The 23,620-nt window shown below is 40.2% G+C and overlaps 1 protein-coding gene across 2 annotated transcripts; it reads left to right on the top strand.

Annotated features, from left to right (window-relative positions):
• The first annotated feature begins 11 nt into the window (after positions 1-11).
• ankrd27 (ankyrin repeat domain 27 (VPS9 domain)) lies at positions 12-22,295 on the top strand. Of its 2 annotated transcripts, none has more exons than XM_044036896.1 (28): positions 12-325; positions 4,711-4,833; positions 5,435-5,545; positions 6,161-6,469; positions 6,657-6,716; positions 7,715-7,768; positions 8,395-8,460; positions 8,949-9,025; positions 9,516-9,637; positions 10,649-10,727; positions 11,119-11,251; positions 11,345-11,437; positions 11,687-11,808; positions 12,319-12,401; positions 12,491-12,606; positions 13,217-13,309; positions 13,581-13,778; positions 14,103-14,162; positions 14,485-14,601; positions 15,349-15,393; positions 15,513-15,629; positions 16,155-16,349; positions 16,697-16,816; positions 17,396-17,569; positions 18,281-18,374; positions 18,502-18,580; positions 18,666-18,729; positions 19,417-22,295. In XM_044036896.1, exons 2-28 carry the CDS (start codon positions 4,732-4,734, stop codon positions 20,041-20,043), a joined length of 3,510 nt encoding a protein of 1,169 aa, XP_043892831.1. In that variant the 5' UTR covers positions 12-325; positions 4,711-4,731; the 3' UTR covers positions 20,044-22,295. The 2 variants fall into 2 exon arrangements, with proteins under 2 accessions (XP_043892831.1, XP_043892830.1); XM_044036895.1 differs by lacking the exon at positions 12-325 and adding an exon at positions 2,508-2,788.
• The last annotated feature ends 1,325 nt before the right edge of the window (positions 22,296-23,620 follow it).

Below are 23,620 nucleotides of genomic sequence, written 5' to 3'. Positions count from 1 at the left end.
TAAGCAGTCAATATGTTCTGAAGTGTAATTATGTATAATGATCATCAAATAGTCTTATAACATTATTTTAACAGTTTGGCACGTGACTTGGAAACATTTAACTCAACCCCACGCAGGCACAAGCACCTTTGATGGCTCAGTTTACGTGTTACGTGTTTCGTCTATGAGGTCTGGCAACCCGGCGGTGACTAAAGGCTAAGGTGGTGATTGCCGCAGCTGTTTATTTAGCCAGATGATCCGAGTAAACAGCTCCTGACAGGCTGCCGTGGCCGCTCCTCATTGCCATGCCAAAGCCTAGATGAGCTGAGAGACCTACTGATAAGAGGTAAAGCGTCCATCTTTACGAACCATTGTTCCTGTTGACCATGCTAACATGTAAACAAGCTAAAGTTATATGTGACGTGCGACCTCGGTTGCCAGGAGTGCTAATGCTAACTGCAGATCTACAGCCATATTCACGATTCTTGCCTGGTTTAAAACGATGTTGCTGTTTTTGTCGCTATAGAATGCAAGCATATTTGATCGTTAACCTTCCATTACTCAGCTCTGAAATCGAGTGTAACATCAGGATTTACAGCGGTTTGTGAGCAACTGGCGTAGGTTAGCTTTATGTTTAGCAAAAAACAACCCCTCGCATATACATTAGTCACCTGCCATGAACACACACTATGGAGACATCGCTTTAAATGATGATTAAAAAAGAAATACTAATATTCTCAAACCAATCACGAGGTAACAAAATGGAGTTTGTCTTGAATTTTCTAGCTGCATTGGAAACAAATACATTTAGAGCAAAATATTTTGCCTGAAAAACAAGCGAGTGTCGCCTATATTATTCTAACGGCTTATATTGGTTTTATTCACAGCAAAAACATTGATAAGTTATGATGTTGCAAACAATTGACAATAATTTTATTTTGAAAAGCCCCATTCTTGTCTCTTGTCTAACTTCACGTGTCAGCTGTTAAAGGTCAATTTACTTTAGATTTCTCTTTGAAGTCGTGCACTTTGCTGCTGTTTCCCAACTGATTGCTTGATCCTGAGAAACAGGATGGGATGATGTCAAGTTAATATAGGTCAAAGGTGGCTGGTAAGGTTTTTTTGTCTTCCCACTTCTCGGTTTTACTCAGAAGAGATCTGGATAGTTTCTGTCTGTATGGTCAGGCTGCATCATGTGTTCAGTGTGTGATGTGATGGTTACTTTTTAGCCACAAATCCTATTTGCAGTGGTCTTCAGGCTTGAGCTCCTGAGAAATTGGTATTGATCTGATGAAGTAAGGAGACAGTAGTGGTGTTGTCTTTCATTCCCCCGCTCATCTGATCTCCTCTGCCATCTGCTCAGTGTACTTTGCTTCATCATATGGTAGGTTGTTTCGGTCACAATTTAAGATTGGGATTTTTATTTGTGTGTGTGTGTGTGTGTGTATATATGTATATGTATATGTGTATGTATATATATATATATATATATATATATATATATATATATATATATATATATATATATATATATATATATATGTGTATATATGTCATATAGTTTTTAAGGATAAGGTTAAACTGCTCTGTAGCAGTTTGTTGCTTTGCATCCTTACAGTATTTACAGTATTAGTCTAACAGATATCAACACATTGTCCCTTGAATTGCTTTTGTGGTTTGAACTTTTTATAGACATTATCCTTAATGATACATTCATGTATTGCTGTGTGAAAGTACATGATAATCAATTCAGTGTGGTTTATTGTATTTGTATAGTGCCAAATCAAAACCTTACATTATCTCAAGGCACTGTACATAATAAGGCAGAAACCTTTAAATATTGTATAGAGAAGATAAACCCATCAGTTCATACAATGAGCAAACACTAGGCATCATTGGAGAGAAAAAAAATCTCTGACAGAACCAGACTTAAAAAATGTTCAGCATCTGCCTCGAACGGTTGGGGTTAGAGGGAGGCGAGGTAGAGACACGAGAGAGAACACAAGCAGATGAATAACAGTTGTATCAATTTATAGGTTTAGACAGGACAGTTCTGAATCGGTTATGACATGTTTATACTACTACAATGTCATTTATACATGCAGTAGCATAGACAAAACACAATAAATGCAAGCTGCTTGGTTTCAGTTCATGTTGTAGTTATGTTGTCCCTGTATGTAAGCACAATATTTTGTTTGTGGTGAAAACACAACATTTCAGGTTTTGGATACACATTTCACCATTATCCGACACCTTAAAATCAAGTAATGGAGAAAATTATTGACAGATTAAAGAACGATGAGTGGTAGAAAATGGATGGAAACTTTTATTATATAATTTGTTACATTTTATTGATATATTGTTCCATACATAAAATACAAGATTTTGAATAAGTTGTTAGATGTCCTGGTTTCTCTGTCAGGTATTTATTTAACAATACTATCTTAAAATGAAAATGAAAATCAAACTACACTTGGTTTCCATTCAGCGTGTGTTCTCCTATGCACACATAATTAGATACTAGCTGAATGACCATAATCTCTGTGTGTATTGTAATGAAGTGTATGTCTTTGGCCCGAAGGGACGGACATTCTTTTACACCACTGAATACGTGAACAATTTCGAGCCTTGGTGGTCACAAGGACCATGAGGGTCACGTGACTCATTCCTTGAAGCTTCATCCCAGCTGAGCTGCCTGTCATGAGGCCGCTCAGTCGGCTGGGTGGTCCGTCTCTAATCTACTGAACTACAGTTTAGTCTCTGCTGGAGCTGAGGGAGAATGAATCTGATGACTGAGCAGAGGGATGAGGTGAGCAGTAAACCTGTGGAGTGTTGTGATCGTCCAGTGTTGATCATTTCTCTTGAGCAACATGCATGAAGGGGCAAAGGAGCAGACGGCTGGTTGGATCGATCTACATTTCAGACATTTCAGTAGCTGTTTTTGGCTGTTAGGTCACAGGGAGAGTAGTAGGGCTGCGATGCTTAATGCTTTACTCAATTAAACTACTAAAATGTATTGATTTGTTTTGATAATTGAATGATTGGTTGTAGTGGGTTTCTATAAAATGGAAACTACTTAACTGCTTTCAGCTTCTGAAATATGAATATCTTCTGGTTTTCTTGCTTCTCTGAGGGTAAACTGAATATCTTTGGTTGCTGTCATTTGAAGTGTTCTGCCATCAATTAATTGACAAAATAATACCTTTTAAACATTTTCTTATACTTTTAAAGGGCACAGTTTATGAACAGACATTAAATAACATAGGTAAGAAAAGACATGCATTTTCTTATGCTCACAGATAAAATGTCTAGCATTTTGTAAATAAAAAAGCACTTCTAAGAGGTGGGATTTGAAGAAAATTTTGAATGTGGTGAGGTCAGTGTATTCTAGCATGTGTTTGGGGAGAGTGTTCCAGGTCTGCTGCTTGGTCTTGTGAGTTAAGTAGTCATTAGAGAGTGATGACAGATCGAATATCAGGGTACGTATTCAAAAACATATTGGGATTTTTAAATGGGAAGAGAGTGGTGACAGCAGTGATTGGTGACGGATCACTCACTCAGAAAACCCTTAACTCTGCCTCCAGCACCAGGCATCAGAAAATAATAAAATGTCTCAGAATGGCTGATATGTGGATGACATCACAGTTTCCACTCCGTCAGAATCTGATGTCAAATGTCCTCTGTTCAATTAACAGTCCCAAACCCAAAGAGTAAAGAATTAAGCAAGCCAATGTTTCTTAGTTTTGCTTGGAAATGATTCAAATGATCAGTTGATTTTACTTGAACACAAACAGTGTTTGTGGTTAGAAAGTTGGTAAGTGATCACATCCAGGTTTGGTTTGGGTCACTGCATGGAAAGGGACAGTTGTAGTTGTAGTTTTCCACACTTTAAAGAAGTTAAAGAAGGAGATTTTGCCATGCAAGAAACTATAACTTCAAAATAATCTGAAAAGGAAAGGAAAAATAATGCCTATCTGAGCAAAACACTCGGAAATGTCTAAAATAGGAATTTTATTTTGTTCTGTTAGTCTCTTTTTTTAGCAGCTGATTTGATCTAATTGGTTAATCAAGAGTATCATTTTGTTTTTGAGACATGAAAGAATCACAAGATCTGTTTTGGGGCTTTGTTTTTCTCTCAGACATCAGCTGAATGGCTATAACTCAATTCTTGATGCAGGTTTTCCCACATACCTTTTTGTGGAAACAGCATATCACTGTCATCATTTATTCATTACAACCTACTTATAGTTCAGCATGGATGGAGGGTGCTTTTGTCTTTAAGAGGCATTTTCAGTTTTCAAAATATCCTTTTGTGGACCATTTTTAAATGATTGAACATACATAGAATTTTATTTGTATCACCAACCTCAATATTCAAGACACAGAGGACTGCACAGTTGAGTCCTCTGTCCCAGTCAGGCCAGACACAGCCAAAACATAAAGAAGCACATTTTGTAGATAAATGACTGGTGCCAGTGCTTCACTGATGCCTTGGTGATTAGAGAGTTGCAGATGGCACCGTCCTGAGTTGTTGAGTTTTGTGCTTAGGAATATAATCAGCTAATTTTAGAGAAGGCTGAATATTAAGTTTTTCTCTTACAATCAGGAGAACAAATTGGTTTGAGAATGTAACTTTCAATCACCTCTCCTCCCAAACACCACCATTTGAGGTCTTGGTTGGTTATTGTAATTATAATCTGTCAACATTCTCTCCTCTGGCCTTTTCTCTAGGATCTTGACATCCAGCTCCTTATGGCTGTATATGATGAGAACATCCTGAGGAATCCTTTCTACTTGGCGTTGGAGAAGCAGAGGCCAGATCTCTGCAGCCAAGTGGCAGAGCTCCACGGCATTGTGAGTCGCACCTTTTGTCTCCTCTTATCAACAATGTATGTCTAGGATTCCCATCATGCACTCAGATAAGCTGATTTAGCTGATGATGGAGGAGATGAGTTGTATTCATTGGCACGGTGCTGTGTATGTTCTAGTAAGAAACTTTGTATGCTAACAACTTGGCAGGCATTCTGTTAGATTCTTCCTCAGCTCTCTGATGGCACACAAAGCTCAGCCTGTGACAGAAATTACCTGAAATGTAATGTAACCTTAAATATCTGCAAAATCAATTTGAAAGCATGTCGTCTGTCAACGCTGACTTCTCAAGACTCGTCTGGGTACTTGAATGACCTGAGCACTGTGCAAATATCAGTAGAATACAGGAAAATACATCCAATTAGATTTTAGCTTGTATTTCCCATTTCCAGACAGACTGCTTACCTGGAAAATCAGTTGTACAAATCGCAACATACAGCAGAGTAGGTGTACGCTACACATTGTACGGCACAATATCGCACAACTATATTTAAAAATAAAAAAAGAAGTTTTGTTTAGTTTTGCATAAATCAAATCAGGGTTTTGTTGACGACTCAATTTCCTTTCATTTTACAATACTTTACAGGTCCTTGTTCCCTGTTGTGGAAGTTTGACCAATGGTGGCTACTCAGACTCTCAGTTTGACAGCTATGTACTACAGCCGGTGGAGAACGGATACCAGGCTGTGGATGGAAAGGTTTGTTTCCTGTCTGGTCCAACTACTTTGTCCAAAAGATCAGAAGCAAATCATTTCTTTGACAAATGCAGTATGAAACACATTATGGTATCAAAACTCTATCAGCTGCTTCAAGGAGTCTATTACAAACAAAGGTCTGCTTCACATTTTGTCTTGTCAGAGCTGTGACTAATAAAATTATTGATTGGTGTCTGGTGAGGGGGTTAGATTCACTTATAATGAAAGAGACTGGCGCTCTCCACTGTCCGTTCATAAACCTGTCTCAGTAGAAACACTGCAAGCTTTCAAGGTAATTTAAAAAATGAACTTGTGCTTGTTTTTTTTTTATAAAAGTGAAAACATTTGAGTCTTTTTTTTATATTATTCAAATGTTAATTTCAAAATTTTAAACTAAAGTTCCAGTGCAGAACCACTATTGCCCCCTTGTGGACCGTTGAGTAATTACCACAACACTGCAATCCTGATTTGACCTAGATTTTCCCCCACGCTTCTCCCCAGCTCCACCACACACAGATACATGCCGGCTGCTCTGATGATGATTTGAATACTTATTTTGCTGAATTGTAAATTTGAGAGAGTAAAAACTCTATCTGATACTCTCCTTGTATATTTTAGGAGGTCAGGATTCAGGACAGGCAGGTCCTGCTTGGATCCGGCTTCCCAGCTCCGGTGTCGGTGTCCATTTTGTTTGAGGAAACCTTCTACAATGATCAAGAGCAGAGCTACAGCATCTTATGCATCTCGCGTCCAGTCGAGGTAGACACAAGCCCTGCTGAGTTCAGCCAGCCGCACCCTTACTGCCTGAAAAACGTGGAGGATGTCAGGGAGTTCCTGGGCAGCCATGCGCAGAAACTGGACAAGTTCATCCTCAGCTTCTGTCAGGCGTTTAAGGAGCAGGAGAGGAAGGGACTCCGACACCACATAGTATGATGACATCCTAGATCCTCACCCCCATCATTTTATCTGCTCACCTCCTTCCTTCCTTCTTCCTCCTCAGCTTGTTTTTGTCTGTTTTAGATTAGTTTCTTCAAATGTTTTTTTATAATATATAACTGTCTTTATAATACAGATAGTTGTGACAACAGTACAAGTTGTGTTTTTTTCTGCTCAGGACTCGGTAAATGGTCTCTACACTAAATGTCTTCAGTGTCTGCTGAGAGACTCTCGCCTGGTGAGTAAAAACCTTCCCGTTGGCTCAGATGGCTGAAGATCACGGAAAGTGTGATGTTGTGAGAACCTAAGAAGTAGACTGTCCAAGTTCAGGTTCCTGGAAACCTTCTTTCTTTCAGAGGACATGTCTCATTGGTGTCCTTTGAAACCCTTAATATCTCACAATCATCTTGCACTGGTCAGGAGAGAGACTATGGTTTTCTTGAAGCTTTAGACAAAGTTATAAGAGTTGTTTTAGTGTCAGTGTTTAGAAAAAAGAATCCAGCTGATCAGTGATGGTACCAGCACAAGTGACTGATACAAGACAGATTGTGTATCGTCTGTCTCAGTTTATGTGAATTAAGTGGGTGACTCACCTTCTCATGGAATCAAAGGATCTTTGTTGATGGATTTCTCCCTCTGTAAAAGATTTGGCAGATATACATGTAAACCTGAACTTGTGGAGATTTTGCAGAACATCCATCATCTGCTAGTTTTTTTTACTTTAACAGCTGGTCCAACCTATTTCACACGTTTTCTTCACTTATTTACCTTTAACTCAAACTGGTTCTTTCTCTTCATGCCAATTGAGAAATCTCACTCATTCCTGTACATGCTCAGCTCTACTACTCTCAAAGACTACACTTCTAGAAGGTTTGGTTTGGTTTCATATGAGCTACTAACGCAGGACACACACACACACCAGTGCTTTATCATGTGCTGCATTTGACAACCATTTAATGTGAGCCACATTATAGTAATTTTTTTCACCACATGACAAATAGGAGTTATTCATGAGCTTAGATGTATCAAATTAGTGTGTATGAGAAAACTCCTCGGGGGTTCTCTGAGAGCTTTGTGTGTTCATCACACGCTAAATCCTCTGAATGACCTTTCTCTTAAAGCCCGAGACAAGCAGCAGTAGAATACATGTAAATCAGCTCCTGCCTAATCACAGGAGTTGTATCACATGTGTGTACATTGATAGATGTTGATCATTTGTTTTTTTTTCTTTCACAGAAGCTTCTGACAAAGCAGGAGCTTCAGATGACTCTACTCAAGCAGGCTGTTGAGGTAAATTTGCTTGTTTTTTAGTCTGTGTTAAGTTTAAGGAGAAAAACATGTGACTAATTGAAACTGTCACCTGCAGACGAGCTATAAATGTACTCATATGATCAAGCATGAAAATGAAAGTATCGACTTCTGAGGAAGTATGTGTCTGCAAGTTAATGGGCATTCTTGTATTTCTCAGAGTGAAAAAGAAGTAGTGAAAGTAGTACAGTAGTGAAATGGCTGTGGTACAAACAAAATGACAAAAAAACCCTGAGGATTATATTTTGATCTAAAGGGATTTATTTCGCCCAAAAACGTCCAGAAATACAAAAATTTAACAAATTAACTAGAAACTCGATGAAACAATACATTACATGTAATTTAGCAGATGCTTTTATCCAAAGCGACTTACAATGGAATTGAGTACAATCAGCCTGGGGTGGAGTCGAACTTGCGACCATTGCGACCTAGATGTCTTTCGCACACAGGGTACCGGTCTTAACCACTGAGCCACTCCAACCCAATTCTCTAAATGCTGTGAGCGTAGTTAAAGTTATGCCTCCTCAGTATCATGTGTGATATCACTGTCACTGTGCAAATGTTGTTCACTGAAATGTTCTCTGTTGTTTCTCCCTGTTATTCCCCAGATGTATGTTCATCATGGTATCCATGATTTAATCTTTAACTTTGTGGGAATGCTTGAAGCCAGCCAGGTAGGTCTGACATCTCACTGCTCTACCACTCCTCCATCACTTGCTGCCTAACCTTAACCCTCAGATCTGAATGCAACAGTTTAAATATAGACAGTAAATCAAATTACCAAAGCATAAAACATCACAAGATTGCATGAAACATCATCAGAGGGGTGTTGTTATGTTCCTTCCTTTTTGTCATATGTTTCTGTGATTAAATGGTCCTGTTATGCAATCAAAGATGTAGTGGAAACTCATGTCATTGGTTTTCATAATGATAAGGAAAAGGGTTTGGGTCATGAGATCACAGCAATGACCAAACGAATAAGGCATATATGGGAGTTAGGACTCCTCGTGGCCTACTTGGAGGAGGTCCTTGCTCAGCCTACTGTCTCCATGACCCAACCTAGGTTAAGCAAAAGAGGATGGATGGATGATAATAACATATTTAAAAAATATGTGATGATGATTGAAGTGCTCCAACATTTGTTCTTCTGCTTGTCAAACAGGATGCTGCCTTCAACAAAACCACCAGGAGTCTGCAGGAGCTGCAGCAGAAAGACCTGGGAGTCAAACCTGAATTCAGGTCAGTTCAACAGGTTACTGTTAAGAACAAATCAGATACAAAATGGATTGTGTCAATTATTTTCTCACTTAATAAGTTGTTCGGACCATTTAAAGTTCAGACACTGGTGAAAAATGTTTAAATCCTTATTTTCCAAACCTCAACATGATGATGTCCTTGCATGTTTTGTTTTTTTTAAATTACTTCAACTAATTGACTGTCAAAATAGTTGGCAATTAATCACCAACCAATGTACCCCATCTCCATCTCCATCAACCTTCTAATCAAGTTAAAGATACATCCAGAGCAGAACTGTGTTGATCTGCATCCTGTCTGCCACTTCCTGTTTTCAGTGATTGTTTTCACATCCCAAACTTTGGTCAGTTTTGTCTCCATTAAATATGTGTTGTCAGGTAGAATTTAAACGCTTGAAACAGATACATGTTCATGCTGTGACTCTTTCGATTCAAGTTTCTCAGCTCTAACCTGTGCTGCTTCTGTGTCCCTGCAGTATAAACTTGTCACGGGCAAAGAGAGAGCTGAGTCAGCTCAACCAGCAGACGTCCCCTCTCCTCAAACTGCTCTGCCTGCGCAGGGTCACAGTGATCGCAACCCAGACCCCCAGACGCACCGGTACGCAATGTGTTGTGTTTAATTCTTAGTTTAGTACTGTTAACTCTGTGTTCGACATCTGTTTTCATAGCTTACATTTGGCACACATAAACACTGAAATAGGAGCAGACAGAGTGATCACATGGGGGACTGTGAGTTCAGCCAAGCAGAGGAACATTACTCAATCACCATTAAAGTGATCCACCACAGGCACAGTTGCATCTTGCAATGAATCAAATCTGTTTTGTCTGAAACATTTCTTCAAATAACCTAAAATCAGTAGACAAAAACAATTAATGTAGCTATAACTCAAACAAAATGACATTTATGTCCATCTGTTTGATTCATTTTCATTCAATTACTGGTACCAATTTACTGATTACAAGTATGAACATTTTGTGTGTGTGTGTGTGTGTGTGTGTGTGTGTGTAGCATTTCTTTAAAGTAAAAATGGTTTGGTTTCTGTAGCTGTAGAATAACCCCTTGCTAGACTTAATGAGGGACTTTACTATGCACACAATAGTGAATGACTCAAAGACTGATGCATGATCTAACAAAGAAGAGAAACAGTGGAGTGGGAGAAAGTTATGGAAGAGGGTTTACATCTTTTCTGGTATGTGAAGTATGCTGTGTGTGGTATGCTGCACTTTCACCATTAGATGTCATTAATTCTTACCAATTCACACACATACTTGTTGCCATCAGTATTACGGTTACACCTGAAATGAGATCAGTACACAGGACAATACGTGCTCAGTCAGCCTTTAATGTGTTTATCCAGTTTTCTTTGGAAACCCAAGCTTATTGGCCAACAACAACACTGCTGTCAGTCTTCAGAGTGGTGCAATCCGCTTCTAATAGAGCTTTTTCAAGAGGCCAATTTAGTCATTTGGCTTGAACAAGCTGTCGTACAGCATGAGGGAGCGACATGGCAGGATGAAAGAAGGAAGACTTTGCCATTTAAGACTGATGTTTTTGTGAGTTTCTCCTGTTATGTGCTCAACCTCACAGAATGTGTATCTTCCTCTGCAGTCAGTATTGAGGCTGTAAGTGCAGATGACCTGCTCTCTGTCATCCTCTACCTGCTGGTGAAGACAGAAATCCCTAACTGGTGAGCTGTGAGAAAGAGTTACTTTGGCCTTGCAGGTTGTGGGGGAAAACTATATGTTTTGTATACAGCTATACATATACTATGTGGACTTTGTGACCTTCACTCGTGTTTGCCTCATGTGGGGAAAATGAGAAACAATATTGAATATACTGTAGAAGCATAAATGAAAAAACAAAACAATGCCCAGTTTGTTAGCTGTAAGACCTTTATATAAACCAGTGGTTCCTAAACTAGGAGTAGAGACCCCTTGGCAGGACCTGAGAAACCCTAACCCAATACTATTGTTATAATAAATAATTTTTGATTGATGAGAGGAAAATTAACTTCAGAGATTAGCCTAACAGGGGACGGTAACTAGAGGGAATGTGTTGACCTTGTTGTCTTTCTCCAGGATGGCCAACCTGAGCTACATCAGGAACTTCTGCTTTAGCCACTCCAGTAAAGACGAGCTCAGTTACTGCCTGAGCACGTTTGAGGCAGCGGTGGAATACATCAACCTGGGAAAGCTGAACGACACGCACTCCGTAGGATGTTCACCAACACACACACACACTTGCTATATCTCAGCATTATTTCATACAGTACAGAATGATGATTTTGTTTCTGTGTGTGTGCAGGGCTCGGGTGAGCTGAACGACAAAGCCTTGTTCAAAGACAGAATGAGGTCGTTGTCGCAGAGCGCTTCCACACCCATCCACTGTCTGTTTGAGGTGAGCAGCTGGGAATTGAATCATCTCTCTGTGGAACTCGGCCCATTGGAGGCTTGAAACTAGTTTACCAAAATGTATTTTCTGCTCGCCTTCCACCAGTATGATGGGAGTTATATGCTGTATTTGCAATGCAAAACAATGTGATTTGAAGTTTTAAGAGTCACTGTTGGAGGTACAATTTACAGGAATATCAATTTGATATCATATTATTTTCTTGTCTTTCTGTGTGTGTGTGTTTGTGTGATATAGCACATAGCAAATGGGAATGAGGTGGAGGTTGAACGACTGCTGTGTGAAGGAGAGAGCGACGAGGATGTCCGAATGTGTCACCCCCTCTGCTCCTGTGACCTCTGCGACCTCCAGCTGTCTGGGTCAGCATCATGCACCTCCTTAATTTTTTTTTACTATCTCTTTTTTCCTTCCTACAACACTTATGATCATTTTCTTAATGAACCATCTTCAAAAGCCCAAAGGGGACATTTGCATTGCAATATATGACATGAGTAGAGTAGTGAGTTTCAGACACACCTGGGACAATATGAAAATGTCCTGTTATATTTATCCTAATGGGAATTATGACATTCTAAACAAAAAAAACAAAAAAACAAAATTTAAACAAGGTTATTTTAAACCTCAAGGTCCTGAACGACACCTTCACATTTTGGTAGTTTAGAATAAATTACTAGGCCTGTATGTTGGTGCTTGGTTTTTAATTCCCTCATAGTGTGAAATATAAGTAATCATTTACCACGATCAACTTATTGAGAGAGGCTTTTATAATACTTTGCAATAAAATAGTTAATCGTCTCACTAGTTCTGATGTTTATCTATCCGAGCACTGAGATTACCTCTTTTACCTCGTTTGTGTCTTTCTGTTGCAGGCGGCTGAACGACCCCTCCATCATCACGCCGTTCTCCAGAGATGATCGAGGTTACACTCCACTCCACGCTGCTGCTATCTGTGGTGAGCAGCTGCTAATGTGTGCAGATGGATTAAAAAAAGAGCTTCATTAATAATCTCAGCCCTAATTTATGTGCGTGTGTGTGTGGCAGGCCAGGCCCACCTGATAGACCTGCTGGTTTCCAAAGGAGCGACAGTCAACGCCACAGATTACCACGCTCTCACACCGCTGCACCTGGCCTGCCAACGGGGATACCAGGGAGTCACGGTAATGACACCTTACACTCAGGTTCACGCAGCTATCCTGCTTTGACTTCCATTCATTTGGAAAGCCTAAACAAAGCGTTATCCCTAACCACAACCAGTTAATGCTTACCCTCGCCTTACCACCAACGTTACCACCAGAAATTAGCGTCTGCCTTTATTAGGACCAGGTTTTGGTTATGCTAGAAAAAGTCCCGAAGAGTTAACGAATACACACACACAGGTTTTCACATCTATTCATAGATAGATGTGGAGTGGAGTGGCTCAGTGGTTAAGATCGGTACCCTGTGTGCAAAAGACTTCATAGTTGCAAGTTACCATAACCAGTTTAACCTTACTTTTACTTTTGAATCTTAGCCCAAAACTTAACCAGTTCCTCAGAAATTAGGTTTTGCCTCATTAGGAACACATTTGTGACTGACAAGGTTAGTGTTTGTGCCAGAAAATGTCCTAAAGAGGTTAAAAACACAATTACACACACATACAAGATGGTATTACTGTTGCATCAGGTGCAGTATGATTTATTATTATAGCTGTCGATCAAGAGTTTAGTCACAAACCTTCTAAAATACAATGAGGATTCATAAAAACAAATGACCTCCTCACCCTCCTAGCTGCTGCTGCTGCACTACAAGGCCAACACAGATGCTCAGGACAACAACGGCAGTACACCGCTGCACCTCGCCTGCATGTATGGACATGAGGACGTAAGTCAAACACAGCCTCTCATTCAGCCCGGCCTTTCAATTTGATTTATCCATCATTGTTGAACTTGAATAAAATGAGTCCTGAGGAGATAAAAGGTAAATGCACAATTCAACTAACGCTTGATTAGTCATAGCTTCTTAAATCTGTAGATTTCCAGCGTATTCTCTTTGTAGCACACAAGTTACAAAATAATGTGGAAAAAGTTTTTACTTCTATCTTAAAATGTGAACGTGATTGACGGGTGCTTTTTCTTCTTTGTTGTGTGTTAAGTGTGTGAAGGCGTTGGTCTACTATGACCTGCAAGTGTGCCGCCTAGACCTGCAGAACGATAAAGGAGACACGGCGCTGCACATGGCAGCGCGGTGGGGCTACGAGGGAATCATCCAGGTGCTGCTGGAGAACGGTGCGAGCACCAACATCCTCAACAAGAGCAAAGACTCACCGTTTCAGTGTGCGCTCAACTCCAAGGTCAGTGAAAGAACACAGTCAAGTCAAGCCATATTTATTTTTGTATTATAATTGTTTGATGAATATACCTCTGTTATCCTTAAAGCTTCTAAGCTGTGTCTGTTTGCTGTTTTAAAGGTGACATTTATTGATTTGTTCAGTTTTTTCTGTGCTTGAGATTTTTTTTGTCCTTGTTTAGATTGTTTAGTCCTTGTTCCTTCTTTTTTAAATCTGAAGTCAGATTAGCTTAACTAATTATCGCCGAAACATCTTACTCCAGCAGCAATCTCCTTGACGGTGGTTTGTTACTGATGTGTGTGTGTTCACACTTTTGTTTCTCTTCAGATCCTCATGTTGTTGCAGTCCACTCAGAACGGCCGTCAGCGCAGCGGCAGTCGAGTTTATGTGAGTCTGATCTATCACATGTCAGGGCCCACGAGAGTCCATTGCCTTCAGACCAAACAGATTTATGACATATGGAAATACATCAGCGCACAGAAATGCAGATACTCATACAGGAGATGTCCGGTTTAATCATTCAGCTATTCTGATAAGCTGGGCCTTTGAGCAACATGTTTTCTTGTGAAGATATTTTTTATATTTCCTCTTTAAAAAAAATTTGAAAATAGTAGGCCGTTGTTATTCCCACACAAGGCAAAAGCCTTTGCACTGTAATTTATTTATAGTTTAAAGGTTTTTTACATTTTCCTCTGTCTCCTCCTCTTAGTCTCCCAGTTGCTCCCCTCTGGCCTCAGACTGCAGCAGCCATCGCTCCTCCGTCTCCAGCACCTCCTCTCTGGGCTCTGAGTCTAAACCGGAGGTAGAACGAGTCCGACACAGAGAGGTGACGGGGAAAACACACACACACACACACACACACACTGGGAGTTACGTGGTTAAAGTGTAGGAAACGCTCCAAACCATCGTCTTGAATCGATTAAAAATCTGAAATCACCATCTAAAAAGTAATACAATAGTTGCTTCAATGATCCCCATAGGGAAATTCATCTATGATTTTAACCATCATCTACTAGGAACTCTCCTAAAATTAGGAGCAGCGCCTAGGGAGCAATGGGTGGCAATGGTGGGGATTTGAATCAGCAACCCTCGAGTTACAAGCTCAGTTCACTTTCCACTTGGTTCCAAATGAGTCATAGATACTGTATTTTTATATATTTCTTTGTTATCTTTTGTCTGCCTGTAAAAGTGAAAGTTTTTGATTTGTTGTTTATTAAAACAAATCTTGGGAAATAAGAATAGTGTTCTAAAAAATGGCTTCTACAGATTGACCTCTTAAACCTGGAGTAGAGCCATAACTAATGTTTTTGGTAAAACCTGTGTGTACTATTTCATGTTGAGAAATATCTGCTGCGAAAAAGGTCTACTGTGCCCAGTCTGTTCAAGCATGGAAATCACTTCCAAATCATATACTGAGAATGGCGAAGCAATAGATTTTAACCTTATTTGTGAGGTTTTTTATGTACTGTAGTGTTGTTACCCTCCAGTGTTTGTAAAGCTAAAGTAGAAAGGGCAGAGGCTAGTCTCTGTATGGCTGATCTTTCCTCTGACACTGTGTCTGTGCAATTGGCAGGTGGAGAAGCTGCTTCGTGCTGTGGCAGACGGTGACATAGAGATGGTGAGGTCAAAGTGTACAATGCTGCATCACATTTTACATCAGGACACGCTGTTTGATGCAAGTCCACACAAGAGGCAGGTCGGTGCTGCTGCTTTCATCTGCGTGTCTGTCCGTTTCAGGTCCGTTACCTGTTAGAGTGGATGGATGAGGAAGAGGAAGAGGAAGGAGAAATTCAGTCCGAGGCGCCTCTCTGCCACCCACTGTGTCAGTGTCCAAAATGTGCCCCCACCCAGAAGGTCTGTCAGCTCATCAGTGCACCATCACTTAAATGTGATTCAACTGTACTGGACACCCACGAGTAATTAAACAACAATAACGAACATTAATAATCACCATTCACGAGTGAATAAAGAGTCATAGCAGTTACAGAGAAACTGGAAAACAGGCATAATGACATTTGTTAATTAAAAAAATAAAATAAAAAATACAGTGTTTAACAAATTTATTAGACCACCTGTCATAAAAATGAGAAAACATCAATATATTTTAAGTTTTTCAAAAACTTGTTAAAAAATATATATATTTTATTGTTATTTATTTGGCAAATAAAAAACTGATTTCACCTTTTTATACCAACATTTGAGCCGGCTCACTGTTCTCCCCTAGAAATCAGAAATTAATCAACCGTAACATTCAACCACTAAAACAAAATGTTCTGTTCAGGAATGCAAGTAAATAACTATAACTTGACGTCTTAATCAAGAAATAATAATATGTTTTACTACTTTTTCTGTTGTTTTTGTCCTGTCTGTGTCTTGCAGCTGTCTGCTCTGCAGGCAGGAACTCTTGGCGTCAACACCTGTAATGTTGACGGCTTCACGCCGCTCCATGTTGCCGCCCTGCACGGCCACTCAATGTTGGCCACCCAGCTCATCCGCCACGGGGCCAACGTCAACGCCCGCAACAACCAGAGTGCCACACCGCTTCATCTGGCCAGCCAGAACAGCCATGTCCAGGTAGGAGCAGGACAGGAGTGTGTGAGTGCTGAGAGTGTGTGGGCAGAGATTTAACTTAATCTAATGTGTTTTGTGCTGAAGTTCTTGGTATTTTTTTCTTAATTTATTCACAGTAATAGACAGACGGTAACGTACTCTATAAGCAACAGACTTTTATTTGTCATCTGTGACATTCTTGATGAGGTGACAGTGAAATATATACATAGAAATATGAACTATCACAAATATTATATATTTGATAAATTTTGTCTGAGTTTTATTTCCTTGATCTTTAACAACATCATTATTTGTAGAATCATTTGGAGACAATGTTTGAAGTCTCATCGTGCTGTCCTTGATGTGTGTAGGTGGTGAGGTTCCTGCTGGAGTGCAATGCCAAACTGAATAAGAAGGATCACTATGGCAACACACCTCTAATACTTGCTTGTCTCTGTGGAAGCCTGGAGACAGCCACCATCTTGTTACAGGTAAACACACTGTCACTTCATCAGGACACTAAGGTAAACATCAAAACTGGGTCAGCATTGTTGGGGTACTTGGACCAAGTAAAACCTGAAAATAGTGAGTGGACGTGGAAAGAGAAATGCTGCTGATTTCATTCAATTATGCATAAGGAAAATGTTCATACACACACATAAATAATCAAAGACAACAAAACATGAAATTCATTCTTACACAAGGACAACACAACATTCAGTTTGTCCAGATACAAGTGCAATTGCAGACCATAAGGCAGGATTAGTGTACGCACATTTGGTTTCTTAGAAATAGATACAACCAAAGACTATTTGACGTTGTTAGATTGTTGTGAGATATTTTTCTCAGAGCAGACCTGCCAAAAAAAAACATTCTCTAGTGGTGGAATGACTGAAGTAACCAAGGAAATCAGAATCTCTTACAAGTGCCTTCTATATGATTCTTTGCAACCATGCTTGCGGTATGGATGTCACACAAGAATTCAGGAGCTACATTTGCCGTCAACGACTGATGCATAAAGATTCTAAAATTTAGTTTAAATTTAAATGTAAAATTCACCATCTGTGCAGAGTAATGCGTTGGTCAACCATGCAAACCTTCATGGGAACACGGCTCTCCACGAGGCGGTGCGTGGTGGACACCAGGCGTTGGTGGAGCTGCTGCTGAGGGGCGGAGCCTCACCCGGCCTCAGGAACAAAAGACAGCGGACACCACTGGACTGCGCCTACGAGCTCGGTGGCAAGGTGATCCTGCAAATTACACTACAGGGTCAGGGGAGAGTGTACAGTGTAAGGTTAATTATTATCAGCAATTGCAGCCAATAGTCCGCTCCCATTTTTAAGTGTTTTTAAGAGTGTATAAGAACCTACTGTGGCATTCACATGGGACCATTACCTCTACCACTTGTTGAGAAAGAGATGCTGATGCTGGGATGCTTCTAATCAGAGAACTACTCAACAATCTGTAGAAAGAAGACTAATGACTCTCTCCACATAGACTCATTGGCAAATAAAACCATCTGGATTGGAAACACTGTGGAATATAACTCTTCATACACTACCAGTCAAAATTTGGACACACCTTTCTGTTTACTTGAAAGAGGAAGTGTATGCAGACTTTATTATTTGCTTTTAGTGTATATTTGGAACAGGATAAAAGCACTGGGGAAAACATTTGCACAGAAAAAGCAATACACAGAGAGCAAAAGACCTTTGCAAACCACTGGAATACAATGTTTTCGAAATAATAAAAAATCACGTTGAGATCAATACTTATTTTCAAATTATTTGTATTATAAGTTGCTGTGTAATAAGCTTCAGGGTGATTCAAGACCAAGTCCTGCTTCAATCTACAATAATGACTGGCCCGATGCTCATTGTCCCTCACTTAATTAATTAGTCAGAATTAAAAACAATAACAGGAGGAGAGATAATAACTGTTCTTTTCTTCTGCAGAACACTGAGATCCTGAGAGCCCTGCAGAAAGCCTCTGGACTCTCTCCTGATGCTGAACCAATCAAACTCCTCTCTGTCCCCAAAGGAGCTCTTGGTAATATAAATAAATATCAAGATATTTGTTAGTTTTTTTTTTTCTTTCAAGCTCTCATTGCCCAAGATTAAGCACTCTTGTTTGAATCTGGATCATTTTGTCTCTCTCTCTGTCGTCGTCACTGCAGCTCATTCATTTGTGCAGCGGCTGAGGCTGCAGGATCCCTCCAACAGCCGGAGACAGAAACTGGCTCAGTCCATGAGCAGGTAGACTGCTTGGTAATGTGGAGCGGTGTAGATTTCCGGCCTGGTTTTTATTGTTCATGTGATTGAGTTAATGTGTTTAATTTAGGATTCAGCAGATGAAGAAAGGCTCCTCTAGTCCTCCTCCCAGGTTTTCACCAACCCTGAACCAGGTAGAAAATCCAACACACTCTCTTATATCGCCTGTCCTATTCAGACCTGGTGTTAACATCTGTTTATGCTGATCGTTTTTCCGTACATCACATAATCGGATTAAAGGATTTCACTGACAGCTTGGTGTGTTTGTCATAATTAAACATTTCATTCGAAATTCATAAAGATGTCGATGTACACAATGGAAGCAACAAATTTCTGTATCCACCTCAGCAGCTATGGGTTCTTCCTTGGTTTACACCTGCCAAGTTTTATGGAAAACAGTTTTTCTTTTATGTAATCCTGTTAACAGATAAGACAAATGCCACGTTAAAGTAATAGTTTAGGCTAAAATTTCAATTTTAAAAAATCTTTAAAAAACCTGTTTTAAAACTAAAAATTTTATTGGTCTGAAGGTGAGAGGTGAGTAATTAATCAAGCATAACATTCAACCACTAAAACAATTTTTTCTTTTTAGGAATGCAAGTAAATCACTATAATTTGACATCTTTATCACGAAATAATAAAGTGCTTTACTAGTTGTTTTTTTTCTGTAAAATTTATGGATAACAATTATATTTTAGCATTAGAAATATCATTTTGGTTAAAGAGCTTCTACATACGTGTTTACATTTATTAAACACTGTATAATGTTGCACTAAAGCATTTATATGAATGATATAAAAGTTTACTTGACTTCTCCACAGATGAATCCAGACAGGAGGAGGTTGAGGCGAGGGGAGACGGTAGAGGTCAGCAGCCCCTCGGCGGCGATCAGGTCCGGGCTCCGGCGGGGAGAGCGGCCCCTCGGACGCTGTCACACGTTGGACTCTGGTGAACACACGTCGGAGCGGCTGGAGTCTACGTCAGTTTATAACACAAGTGAATGCACTGAAAAAGAAAGTGGTCAGACCGATGACTCACCTGCCATCAACACCGCTGCTGACTCTCTGTCAGCGGACGTTCAGACGTCCACAGATGCACACGATGCACACGATGCACACTCCACCGATGTGTCTACCTGTAGCACCGGTAGCGAGACCTCACCATCCCCGCCGTTTAATGCATTGTCACTCCCTGACAATTTGTTCGAAGCCCCTCCTACGCACCTACCCAGCCTCTCTGTTTCAAACGCGTCAGACGAGTCTTCTCACACCGACCACCAGATCCTGCGGCCTGTAAACGGAACATTAGCAGAGGCGTCTGACGACCTGACGCCACCCTGTGTCGATGCCGAGCCGTTACAGTCGGAGAGCAAAGATGGGAACTCCAATGCCACTCGCCCCCCCACTGACTTCCAGTCCCCCATCCAACAGTTACATGGACTGAACTAGCTGCTGGTCAGAAAGACTTCACAGGTTTTACTTTGTACAAGCAACAAAAACATTACAATAGTGTAAAGGGCCAATTCACTCGTATCACCAGAAAACTGTACCGGTAGTATTTGGTCATTCAGCATCTGTTTTAGGTCTGTCAGATTTCTGCAGCCACTCAATGAGTTTTAATTTCCAACAACACCTTGTAGTGCCATTATCGGTCTCATTCCTTCAGGCCAAAAACAGCACTGTAATGACATAACACAGTGCTGTGATAGTGTGGAAATGTAGATTCACAAAGTCCATTTAGGGTTAGACACAGCAACACTGCACACACAGTTCTAAATACCACTCTAAATATTAATGAGTTCATTGTCATTACTGCTTTATCCCCCACATGAGGGGTCACTGGAGCCAATCCCAGCTGACATAGGGAGAAAGGCGGGAGATGAACAACCATTCACTCTCACATTCACAGCCACAGTCAATGTAGAACCTCTGCCTGTTTTTGTACTGTGGGAGGAACCCCCCCCCACACACACACACACACACACAGGAAGAACATGCAAACTCCACAAAAAAAGACCCGAACCCCAACAACATTCTTGTGTGTTAGCCACGTGTTCCACCGCGTAGTCATGCTGTGTATATCTCTCTCTATTAACTGAAGAAACATCTGTTTTGTCTGTGTGCCTGTCCTTCCACCTGTCCGTCTCTTATTCACACAACTGTCCAACAGTTCTCTTGACAGGCTTCAAACTTAGTAGGTGACTTACTGAGGGCACAGTGTGAGGATAAGAAACACAGATAACAGGTGTGGGTGCTATTTTACTAGTACAAAGTAATACTGTAATAAATCAGCAATGTGCATTTCACACATTAAACTTGATTTTAACGCTTTGTGATAAAAGTTGGAGGAATACCACAACACAGTTTGTGGAGAGGAAAGTTGAATTTTTAGAAATTGGCTGCATGGAAGTATCGCAATATTTTTGCAATTTGGGATTACTGGCTCTTTAAAAAATCCCCACAAAATGCAAAAAGTGTGTTGTACACATCCTTAGATTTCCTCCCTATCGTTGATTTATTTACTGTAACTGGGCGCATCAGTCAGCCATGGAGTCGATGATATATAGATATAGACCTAACATACTGCAAATGCCAAGAAAAAAAAAATGGAAGTCACTATTCTTTGCCACTATTCTTCTCATTTCCCACCTCTCAGTTTATTCCCTGTAAATCAACATCAAAGAGTTTCTTTTTAAATGTGCCCGTGTTTGCTCCACACCTCCACCTGTTCCTTTGGTCGAACAATAATTCCCCGCGTTGCGTCGAGTCTTGTCATAATCGTGTAGTAGATTCTGCTGAAGAACATTTCATAGTGAGTATAGCAGTGACATGAACACAATCCAGCACCTGTGCTTTGTAAAAAGGGCTTTGTGTTCACAGCTCCTGTATCTCCTCCTCCTTGTCCCACCCAGTGTGATGCACTTTGTTTTTCACTCGGCTTAAACTAAAAGAAAAAGGGATGGACTTTTATGTTATTTTAGTTTTGAATGTTGTTGTTTTTTTTTGCTGTATTGCTGATCTGAGCACTGGACTTGTTTTCTTTTTTTACTTGAATGCTACACGTTAGATTTAAATAAGAGCGCAAACATTAATTAATTTGTCTCCCACTTTAGAAACATACTATTCCACATACTTTTTATTTGAATACTTCAATGTTATTTATGTGTGTCCTGTGTTCAGAGAGGGTTGACTTCTCCTGAATGTTAGAATGAATTTTATAGAGGTTCAAGAATGACATTACTGTTTCTGCATGTATTCAACCCATTAATGGAATATCATGGGCTTTCCGTCAACCTTTAGTCACTTTTATTTTTTTAGACTGAAATTATACCGAGCCAGTCGTAGTTTGGTTTATACGTACAAAGCCCCACAAAAATGAGGCTTCAGATCAAAAGTATGTTGCTATAACATTTGACATTTAACAAGCAACAACACTGCTGGTGTTTTTCCTGTTCACACATTATTGCCACATCTCACTGTATGCGTTTGACTGCAGACCGTTTCTGAAGAAAAAGAAGTTCACTGCTTTAAATGAACCTGAACTTGACACCTCGTGAACAAAAACAACAGCACATATGTCCGTCAAGTCCTAATCAGTTTCCACTTTTTTCTGGTTTGAATGTGTTAAGATGACGTGAATGTGCCTTATTTAATTCACTCCAAAATAACCAATAATAAACCTATGATTTTGGCTAAGTATATTTAATCTTTGGGGCTTTTTTTTTTTTTACTGGAGAAACTTCTAAATGTGTTGGAGTACGTGCCTCAATGTCTATGATGATTAACTGAAAACACTGACATTTTTTCCATGTTTAGTGGCAGAAGCGACGTAGGCAGTGGAGGCAGAGAGGATTCTAGCACTCAGCCTGGTCCAGGTAATGGTCCTGCAGATCAACTGTGTCATTGTGATCTTAAGGAAACTAGGAAATTAGACCTTCCTTGTCCTATAATACCTCACAGTAAATATGTGCTGCTCTGCTCTGCTTTGTGTCTCTCCCACTCTTTCCCTCAACCTGGTCAGCCATGTTTTCTGACTATATGGCTCGCATCGATCCTGGATTAAATACACACTTGCACCTAACTTGTTCACCAACTCAGGCACAGGTACAGTATGTCCTCTTTCATGATTTATTTGGTTTATCAACCCCATTTGTACTTTTATGCTCTAGGGGAAGAGGTTGCTGTCTGTCCTTCCAAAGACAGACAGATGTGCAGTGAGGCCCACCTTTGTCCATCCAGTGGCCAGAAACCAAAGCCTCACTGAACCCTTCAACAATCATGTTTGTCCCTCGTCCTCCAGTTGGAGCATATCTCAATATGAATGAACAGTGGTGTGCTCTTTTTAAGAATATATTTTTGCTGTGGTGATGTTTTTGACATGGACAATCAGGATATCTAACCTGGAAGTTGTGGCATTATATTTATGACGATCAGCGCGCCACCTACAGGCGTCACACGTACATTAGCTGCCCAAAAAAGGGTGTGTTAGCAGTGTAGTGTAGTGTAGTGTAGTGTCGTGTAGTGTCCTCTATCTACAAATGCAAGGAATGTCTGTCTGTTGATCGCGTATCTGTCCAATGGTTTGCTTCACAGGCTTCAGACTCCTCAGGTGACTTACTGTATAAGGTCCACCAGTGTGCACTGTGCAGTGCTGATTTATTCTTTAAAGATTGTCTCATTAATTAAGTAAAACAGGTTGTTTTCCCAGTGTAGCACTAACAGATATTCTATTCATCTGTATGGCAATCACATGTTTGTCGAATGGATTGCAAACTTGGCCGCACCAGTGTGTACAGTGCCGACTCTGACATTGTTTGGATAAGAAAAGTAAAGCGATATGAGTAGAAATGCGACCGATGTATTATTTAAAAAGCCGCTTCAGCCGTGTCAGAAAACAGGCACACACTAATGGTTACTGCGTTTGTCCATACAGAGTTATGACACTAGTCCAGCCATTAGATCCTCTTTAACTCACTACAATTTAAAGCATAGCCACAATGCTGTCTCTCTTAGTTTCAGCAAAACC

Source organism: Solea senegalensis, linkage group LG10, assembly GCF_019176455.1.
Source record: "Solea senegalensis isolate Sse05_10M linkage group LG10, IFAPA_SoseM_1, whole genome shotgun sequence".
Classification (NCBI taxonomy): Eukaryota; Metazoa; Chordata; class Actinopteri; order Pleuronectiformes; family Soleidae; genus Solea; species Solea senegalensis.
Note: the sequence above shows the minus strand (reverse complement) of the source record. Positions and strands in the feature narration are given on the sequence as shown.